This window comes from Opisthorchis viverrini (assembly GCF_000715545.1).
Source record: "Opisthorchis viverrini unplaced genomic scaffold opera_v5_2, whole genome shotgun sequence".
NCBI lineage: Eukaryota > Metazoa > Platyhelminthes > Trematoda > Opisthorchiida > Opisthorchiidae > Opisthorchis > Opisthorchis viverrini.
The window spans coordinates 3,244,827-3,254,835 of NW_008751658.1; the positions used below are offsets into that span (position 1 = coordinate 3,244,827).

Sequence of the window (10,009 nt, forward strand, 5' to 3'; positions counted from 1 at the left end):
GTGCAAAATGCATACCAAAGGACGGGATGACTTTGGTCAGTTCATCCAAGAATACTTGCGCCTTCTCCTCCTCTTCGAACATGAGAACGATGTCGTCTGCATATTCCAGATCGACAAGGTTTTCTTCACAGGCTATTTGAACACCAGGGTTTTGGAGACCCTCCAGCGTTCGTCTCATTATTTCATCGATCACAACGTCAAAAAGGAATGGAGAGAGTGAGCATCCCTGACCGACACCGCTTTGTGTGCTCTCCGTACACTCTCACACGTCCGGAAGTCTGAGAATACAAAGAACGTATTATGTTTACAAACTTCTGGGGCATTCCTTGGTGGGCAAGCGTCTCGATAAGAACAGACCGATCAACCGAGTCGAATGCGCCTCGGAAGTCCAGGAATACTAGAATCGTGGGTCGCTTATACGTATGGTGTTGTTCTAGCACCTGACGCAGTGTGAAGATTTGGTCAACACAACCCCTACCAGGCCGGAATCCCGCTTGCTGCTCTCGGGTCAGCATCTCACGGGCCACCGTAAGGCGACGAAGCACAATTGACGCCAACAGTCTCGTTACAACCGTGGTCAAGCTGATCCCCCTGTGGTTACCACACTCACTACGCGCCCCTTTTTGAAAATGAGCACTATCCCCGATTCTCCCCAGTTGTCTGGGACAGACTCCTTTTCCCAAATGCAAGCAAACAGATCGGACAAGCGCTGACTGAGGACTTCACCCCCGTCTTTGAACAGTGCGGGTGGAAGGTCATCCGGACCGGGAGCTCGGTGGCGCTTGAGAGGACATATGCAGCCGTAAATTTCCGAGGCCGTAGGTGGTTCCACGTTCACTGTCCAGGGTTCTACTTCACCTGTGGGCCCTAGATGAGTCTCGGCTGGTGGCCACGACAGTTCGAAGTATTCGGCCCACCAGTGGAGGCATTCTTCTTTGTTCGAGATGGTCATTCCATTCTGATGTTTGATGGTTTCACTCACAGGTGGTTTCCGGGGACCGGTCGCAGGGATCTGTAGTATCAAAATAATACAATATCAATCCTCATCAACTTTCAAGCTGTTTGAATCGATCCATCTGTGCGGAATATCTGCTTGGTTGGTGGCATTCACGCGAAGACGATCCTCCCTGTGGCCTACTGCACACCAAGGAAAGCTCGCGTTCGAAAGTAAAACCAAGTTGAACATTCGCCTACGATGCATCTGTCCACCAGGGCGGGTGCTTCCTAGTTCCAATATCGAATGATCACTCAAACGGCAACACAGGAACACTAACTTCAAGTCCCCAGATCAGGGCAGGTGACCAATAGCACCAATGACATCGTTCACTTGGATAGTGAAATGGAAGAACCTGCGATTATCTGACTCACTATGCAACAGTCGTAGGAGTGAAAATCAACACCCCGAAGGTAATCACGGACGTACCTGTCTAGCTCCCTAATATAAGAGGCGAAATAACCGAGCACGTGTCCGAATTTAAATACATCGTTTCAACCATTTCACCCAGCAAACAGGGTTAAGAGGTTCGACGGAGTATCAACATTGCCCAGCAAGACTGCATACCGCTGTACATGGTCTTGTAGAAAACTATACCAGCCAACGCACAGATACCCGAACCTTCAACTCACTCAACCGCTGCGTCCTGGTATATCCTCACAAAGCATGTCTGCGCAAGCAAAGGACCTCAGACAGCTAGGATTTCTTTAAAACTGCTGTCTTCGGCGTTTGTTTTTTTCCGTCTAAATGTGTCCGGCTGTACGAACAGTGCTGAAATCAATTAACAAACTTTGGCCTACGAACCATGTCACGGTTAGCTCGAGACAGCTCAGTGGTCAAGGTTGGAAACCAACTTCAGCACATTGACTGCTTCTGTCTTGACTTGGGCAACCTGGCAGAAGCCCAGCCTTCGTGCCTCCTTCCGTTGGCATTGCAGTCAGGTTCCGAAAGGGTGCTAGTGCTGAAAGACCTAATAATTTTCATTCATGGATGAGATCGTCGTTTCGAAGGACAACTGAAAGAACTAAGCTCAGTCAAAATTGACAGAGTGACTTAGTTTCCCCGCGGCTTATAGAGTGCTTCACCGGACGCCAGACCTGTTTGTGCGGATCTTGCAGCTGACCCTGGTGTCTGGACGTGTCCCTGAGACATCTCTGAACCCAACTTGGCAGCGCACCGCTGGTAACCACCTAACTCACAAAAAAGGAAGCAAACAGGTGTCAAAATTGTGGTATGAAGCCGATTACGAAAAACCTGAGTACTAACGGAGCAATGGGCCTTCCAAAATGGGTTCCGACTACCCATCGACTTATTGGAGGCGCTGCAAGGTGTTTTGGTTGCCAACGACGCCTTTGTTACAAGCTTCCATATGAATGAAAGATTTCAATAAAGATAATCGTTCAGCTGTAACACTCTTCTGGTGTGAAAGATTTAATAAAGATAATCGTTCAGCTGTAACACTCTTCTGGTGGCTAGCTGCCGCGCCAACCGAAGGAAGCACGAGTTTATTACAAGGCAATGGTTAGAGAGCCTCCAAAACAACATCTCACTAAGGAATCGACAAAGGGTATTGGTGACACTAGAATGACGCTACCAGGGAGCAAATTTGGGTTATTGATTAGCAAAGGTGTTTCGTTTCCAACAGGTAGCCACATGATAACCACCGCAGAATAATGAGTGAAGCTGGCGGCTAACAAGATCAACTAGTTTGGCTCTAACTGCCTGCTGGACCCCAGGCTGAGATGCACTAGTGCACTAGCTAGATATGTGGAATGACAACAAAGGAAAACAGCTTATCTTACCTGTTCCGACTCTTTGAACGTGTAGTCGACCATGACGGATATTGCCAGCATATCCATGAACCCATTCACCAAGACTTGTGGTACAGTTGCAAATGTTGTGTGGCCCGTCGCTAGCCCCAGAGCGACAATGTTCTGCACCCCAACCATGAACTTCTCCATAACCATGGTGGGTGTTATGTCTAGAACCGCTGGATCGTAGACCGATCCGTGGTCGTAAACCTGGATAGGGTGAACAAGAAAAAAGGACACCAACCTGTGTAATGACAAGACCGTACGTGAAAGGGTATATCTTCAACATGTTCAGTAGGGTAGCTTCACTCATTCCGACCTTGGTGTTCTTCGTAATAATGGGGATGTCATTCAAAATCTCAATTGATCCCCTAGCAATTTTCGTGGGAATGTTGAGAGCCTGGAAAAACGAGGTTTTCTCCGGCCCTAGACCGGTGTTTTGAGCAGGGACGATGACATCACAAGGAGCAATGGTTCCTGCCTTAGCCGGAGCCTCGACGCGATTAGCCTCTAACTTCTCCCGTATCTCCAGTAAATCGGCTTTTGTGAAGATAAAACCCACATTTTCGCGGACATGAGGTAGAATCTTTTCGAGATGTGGATTGCGTGCCATTTGCGCATGAATAACCTTCTTCATCAAGGTATTTTTACCCATCACTATTTCAGCGGATCCACGCAGAGCCACACGGATTTGCTGCATTTGCTTAGATCGCACATTATCAACATTCACAACAAAGCATTTGTCACAATCTCCCAAGTGTTTCGATAGCTTCTTGAAATAATCGGCCTTCCATTCCGATCTAGATTTGCGAACCATTTTCCGTCGAGGACCGAGACCGCCGACGCTCACACCTGTCGGGATACGACTGTCGCGCTGCGACTACGCGAATCGGGTGATTTTAACAAACGTACATGCAGCAGGATCAGTCTAGTTGGAACAGAGGATGTTGATGGCTGAAAGCAAAATCACTAACGTTCATGTGGCGGGAACTCCTGAGGACCCGGCGACGCCCACACAAGCACTTTTTCAGTTATGCTTGGGTAATGAAGACTTCTCGCGCGCAAGATTTGAATTTGTCGCATAAAATCCCGACGCATTCACACGGGAGCGACCGGGAATTTCTTTAGGGTTAATTGGGTCAATAGTTACTTTAGCAGAGCGGCACCATACTAAGAGAATTTTTAATGCCCGAGCCATATGAAAAGGCAACTCACAGATGGACGTAGATATGGGAAGTGAAGGGAGACTGGCGCAGATTGAAGGACTAAGCGTCGGCGGAAAGAATTCGTCAGAGTTCGTTTATTATTTTTAGAAGTTTTTAGGATCCACTTTATGGATTACAGTCTTGCGCGGTCTATCCCAGAATATATTCCGGATATATATATCCCAGATATATTCCGACAGCGGCAGCCAGTGCGCCACCCACTGAAAAATGGTGTGAACATTTTGGTGAAGTTTAGATCAGACACATCCACGCAGGTGTATGGGCAATGAGACTTATAACTAGTAGCAGCTTGGAACAGGACAGTCAGCCACCAAGGAGTATAGGCTTTACGAGAATCCGGAGATAGGCAGCGGCCACGGATGTGATCGTCCAGTTGTGTGACCCCCATCAGAGTATATGGGAGTATCTACGTTCTTGTGTTCTTGGGAAAGCAAAACACGACTGAGCCTTGTGGATCTCGGTTGAGTGTAAGACAGCCGCTAAAAGGCACTTACACCCAAAACCATGACACATCGCACCCGATACAGAAAACCATAGGGTTAATTACCATGGATTGCGATGTAATAAGAAGTGTTGCTTCAGTAGTCCGTTAGATGTTATGAGCGCCATCAAATTTTCAATGCAAAGTGCAAATACAGGCATTTCAGTATGTACGATTAACTTCTATAAATAGGACAAAATCCGATATATGGAAGTTGCGGGATGTCACTGCAGGGGTGCATAATCTTGCTACAACTGATGCGCCATCGTTCTACAAGAAATCGAATCAGTATTTTGTATTTTGACAGGTAGATTTCTGTGTATGCAAAGCCCCATCGGACTGTTGAATGTGGTGCTTATTAAAGGCTAATTAAACCCAATTAGACTAGCCTCTGAGGCCACTGTGAAGCTTCCGCTGGTGATTTGTGCGTGGTTCAAGAAATTGTTTACCACTAATAGCTAACGCGAAAGAAGTTTAGAGTTCATCACATCTTGGATGAGTTGGACGACCTCTGTCCATTTTCCGACGCACGAATTACTTACTTATCTCCTCGGACATCTCACTGATGCACCCAAGATGTTGTAATGCCAAGAAGAACGAATTTATGCACTGCTTGTTTGTCATTGTTTTCGTTCTAGCTCGGTTTTAGCGAAGATATTGTAATTTTCCATGGTGTGACTTTTGTATAACTCCATAACCCACCGAGCTATAATGTAGGATGTCCACACGAAACACGCAGTTTTCCGTTGCCGTTTTGACAGTGGGTAGGCATCTGAAGAACGCTCTCCCGGTGTTCCCTTTTGGGTGTTGGAGTATTATGACGATTTACTCCTTGGAAATTGAAGTACAGTCGACTCCCCTACCGAACACCGCTACTCTACGGTGAGGCTTCCCAGCCAAAGGCTTTCATAGAAAAACAATTGTTCTGCCCAAGTGAGGGCACCCTAGCAGTATCCCGGTCAATGTACGATCATGTGCGCACAGAAATCGACACATGCCACACTATCCGTCACACGGCGCAGCGTACATAAGAGTGTGTGAGTAAAAATTGGCCAATGCTGACACCTTTTCATTCTTTTACACATTTTCACCCTCCTCCCTCATTGTAGGCCCAGCAGTTGCGACTAATCATTGCGTTCCTCAGACAGATTTCGTAAACAACATTTGCTCGTCATCCGGCGCACATCCTCAGGCGTCTTGAACTCCAACTTCAAGCTTCGACGCACCTGGCAGTCTTCAATTCAGCACTAGGAAGCAAGCAGGGCGGCAAGCAGCTCACGTTCTCATTTTGGACTCGCTTGGAATTGATATCTGGAGTTTAGAAGAAAGGAGGATTCAAGAGGCACGTATGGTAGCCGAATAACCGCTCCATCACTCTCATTTCGTTTCCGGCTGCATACCTGTGGCAATCCGGAGGCCGTTGCCGAAGGGGATGAAGTGGTTTATATCGCCCTTAGTCACCGGGTAGATAGACCCCTGTTTGACTGGATGCTAGTTGCTAGTAGACCCTGTGGTTTCGTCTGTCAACGTCTATGAAGCAGTCTCGCAAGCGGAACGTTGATGGATGCTGCTTTTCGTGTCTGTCGCGGTAGGCTAGAAGGTCAGAAAGCAGTGTGGTTGCCGTAGATCTGAACGCACAAGTGGGCAGCCTTAGCTCGTCTGAGACGCGATGATGTGGTAAATTCATGCATAGAAAATATCACTACTTCCATCCACAGCCCTGGGAATTTTGTCTGTTGCGCGGCACTGGATATCAGGCCAAGTATTTGTGCCGCTCAAATCCTGGAGAGATATCCCTGGCGGTCCAGGACACCACTTGATTCAATGAATCGCCAGAGATCAACCTAAAGTGAGTGTAAAAGCCAACCATGGATTCCTATGGATACGGCAACCCAACGAACTTTAAATAGTACAGAATGCCAGCAAGACTTGAAGTTATTTTAGTTGATCCCCGCGACCTGTCTCTGGAAACAATTTTTGACCAAACATTTTTAACCAAGGAGAACGCCTCGATCAATATGAGGAATACTTTCTATAACATATATCGTGGCCACAATCTATCATTTAAAGCCTTAGGTCGAAGTATAACCCTCGACGGTGAACGCGAAACCCTCCTCATCCTCAGAGGTGTATGGCTGTAAATGTTTTCTCGAGTGCCAACAGGCCTCTGATCCGGCTAACCCTCACTCGCAATGTTTAAAGTTTGGGGTGAAGTGCATTGTCAGCGCTTGTTTGCGTGAATATGGGAAAGGAACACTGACCCGGATGACTGGGGGAGTCAGTATTAGTGCTTATTCTGTCTAGGCCGTTCATAGTGAGTGCTGTAACCAGAGAAGTATCTGCTTGACCCAGTCTCAACTAGAACGATAATGTCATTAGTCGTTCATTGACCTATGGTGGATCTGGGGCAGCAAGCAAGATTCCTGCATAGGAGGAGCTTCCTCGACCAAACGTTTACCTCCATCAGGCATTAGCAGAATGTCGTGCGTACAGACGTCCATGGTTTTAGCAGTCCTGAATTTCCAAGGTGAATTCAAGTCAGCTGATTAGTCCTTTCCTTGACGTGATACCCAAGATAAAATGCCCCAAAGTTCGTGAACCTAATTTATTTGCACTTCAAGGCTTTTGCACGTTTGAGGGTATACGGATAGCCTTCCAAAAGCCGTACCAGCGGTGCCCATCAAGGGTGCTCACTAGCTCCATTCCTCCCTAATTATGCGATCAAAGGGATGGTAAGGCAAGGGTTGCAACGACAAAAACAAACTCGACTCGGGAAGCTTGAGAATAATCCTCGATCTGGTGTATCAGTCCGTAAGGTTAAGTGAACGGATAATTGTTTTAGTAAAGCAGGTCAATCTGGACTATGCAGACAACATTGTTGCGAGCAGAACCGTTGAACCTGTTGAAGGGCCGTACCGAGACAGCGAAACCGGAATGGTTAGGTAGGACGTGGGGTTCGGCGTGACAGATCAAACGTACTACTCAGAACGAATATGAAGACTCTCCAAAAACCTGCGATCTGTTTTTCCCTTCCTGAAGGGTCATCAAATAGATGTTGTCACCGAGTATTATCATTACTTGATAGGTTAAGCGGCCTGGTGCACATTTTGTTTAGGTACACAATAAACCAGAGATTTGGCTCGGGCAAAGTGTGCCTTGCGCAAAAACCGAATCGGCTCGCAGTTGAGTGTATTTAACTGGTCCACTTATAGTTTTCTTCAGTTAAAGAGGGTGAACCGCTTTCCCGTTTTATCTGACACGATGCTTTAGATATCAGAGTGTAGCCCCTTGACTGTGGTCAGTAGGTCTGTCTGGAATTCCAGTGTCCCAAATTTGGCGGCAACAAAAATCTGGGTCTTTAATTGTACAACATTCAGTCAAGCACTATCCAACGAAAGAGTCCAACCTACGGTTAATTTGTGTCTCCCAGGCTAACCATAGTAATTTACGGGAGCAAAGTGATAAGTCGCATCAGGAGAAGGAATCCAAGCAATAGAAGACAGAACGAAGGGTGGAAAGAAGGGTATAGTGCATTATGATATGATTTTTTGGCTAAATATGCTTAAGTAAAACGCACAGGTAGTGATACCTACATGTGCGGCATATCAGAGCCCAGGCTCACCCCTCAGCTGGTGTGCTTATCTAGACAAATGTGGGTACAGTAGAGGAACTTCGGCATCTTCATTTAAAACTCCTACAATAGCCAAATGGACCGCGATATGCCACTCTATTTAAAAGGCTGCCGACTGATTGCACACCCAAATTATCTTCGCCGAAACTATAGGGTTTTCAAAGATGTGCCTTTAACGGGTGGTAGCGTAATTCTTTTGCACCTTCCAGTGACATGTCGCACGTAGCACTTTGATTAGGCAAGCGAAATATCATAGTCGCGAACCTTCATCGACTCGCATTTTCTTACCAGTTTACGCGAAATAGAACACGAAATCATACTTTAGTGTATTTTGGCGTACTTTAGGTATGAAAACATCACAGTATATCAAATGCAAATTTCACGCTTTAAGACCGGCTGTTGACTTTTGTTCGCCTCACCCCTCAGATTTAACAAATGCAATTATACTATTAAAATATTTTTGTCCGGCGAACCTGGTCACAACACATCTTCCCGTATATCTCAACTTCTTATGAATATAACACTCTATAGATAGTGACCGCCAAAATTCAGTCGCCATTATGACGGCGTAACGGTGAAAATGCTGGTGATGAGGCATGCGGGTAGTATGTTTTGTTCTTATAAATTCACTTTGCGTCTCTTGAAAAAGAAGATCTGTTGCGGAGTTTATGGAGTCGCTTTGTAGCATTTGCTTGAATTAAATTTGAGAATGATTGGACTCAACGAATCTCCAGGAAAGTTCAAGAAGACGTGTTCAGGAGAAGATGGATGTCCAGTTTTTGTAAATAAGATGCAAATGAGAGTTCTGCTTCCCCGCCGAATAGTCTGTAACTGGTCAGTTGACATTTTCTAATAAATAACTCCGCAGCGGAGGCCTTCTACCTTTCATTTGGTGCCGTCGCTTGGATAAGGATGAAGATCCCGTGGCCACAACCGTTTGAGGACGGGGATGCTCGGACCTTCCTGGAGAACGTTGAGGAGGTTGCGGAGGCTGCCGGACTGGAGACCGACCGGGGTAAGTTGTCCGCGCTGAAGAACCTCCTCAGGGGCCGGGTGAAGGCAAACCTGAAAACGGCCAGAAGAAACCCTTGGAAGATTGACAGGGCTTCAGCGGAGAAAGCCCTTGCAGCGGAGATCGAAATGCCTGCCGACCGCCAGGAGGATATGAGGCGGTTCAAGACGGTCACGATGACGCCTGGATCCGACCCTACTCTTGATTCCTTTCTTCTATTTTTATAGTGTCCAATGCGATCCCCCCTTTTGTTATTCCGGTTTGCGTCCATGCCACTCTTTTCGTTTTTGACCTGAACATAAACCGTTCTTTGGTCTTGACATCGGACGTGTTGTTTAGGTTCACACGTGGTTTCGCTCGCTTGTAAACTCGTGGCTTTGAGCGGCTTGGTCTTTGAGACCCGTTAGGAATTAGCAGTTCCTAAACCAGTGTATAGAAACCGGCATAGCTCCACAATTTAAGGTTTGTAAAGTTTTACAATTTTATTATTGCACTTATGGTACCACACTCGTTGATGAACCTCCATTTGAAAGAATTAACTTTTGGGGTTTTCCGCGTAACTCGACGTGGTTCAATAGATTGCTGGAATAAATCTATAACGACCGTGTTCTTCGCCGGCCTGCAGCAGTTGTTTCGCTTTACCGGGGCTAGACCGAGTGTCTCGCCACCCGTTGTTATCGGGCCAGCTCGTTGAAGGTGTGCGGCCGGGACATGGAACCCTCTTACGGTTTGTGCGAGCAACTGGCCAGTTGAGTGTGACCGGGGCTAGAGTGTCTCGCCACCCGTTGTTATCGGGTCAGCTCGTTGAAGGTGTGCGGCCGGGACATGGAACCCTCTTACGGTTTGTGTGTGCG

At 46.9% G+C, this 10,009-nt stretch overlaps 1 protein-coding gene across 1 annotated transcript in view; it reads right to left on the reverse strand.

The window, feature by feature from the left end:
* The window catches only part of T265_00229 (hypothetical protein), a gene marked incomplete at both ends in the record, with an annotated part of 12,334 nt that extends 8,712 nt beyond the window's left edge, over positions 1–3,622 (reverse strand). The window contains 4 exons of the mRNA XM_009163937.1: positions 16–226; positions 611–1,012; positions 2,797–3,015; positions 3,050–3,622. Of these exons, the coding sequence (XP_009162201.1) occupies positions 16–226; positions 611–1,012; positions 2,797–3,015; positions 3,050–3,622 (1,405 nt within the window). The remainder of the gene's footprint in view (positions 1–15; positions 227–610; positions 1,013–2,796; positions 3,016–3,049) is intronic.
* Between the last annotated feature and the right edge of the window lie 6,387 nt (positions 3,623–10,009).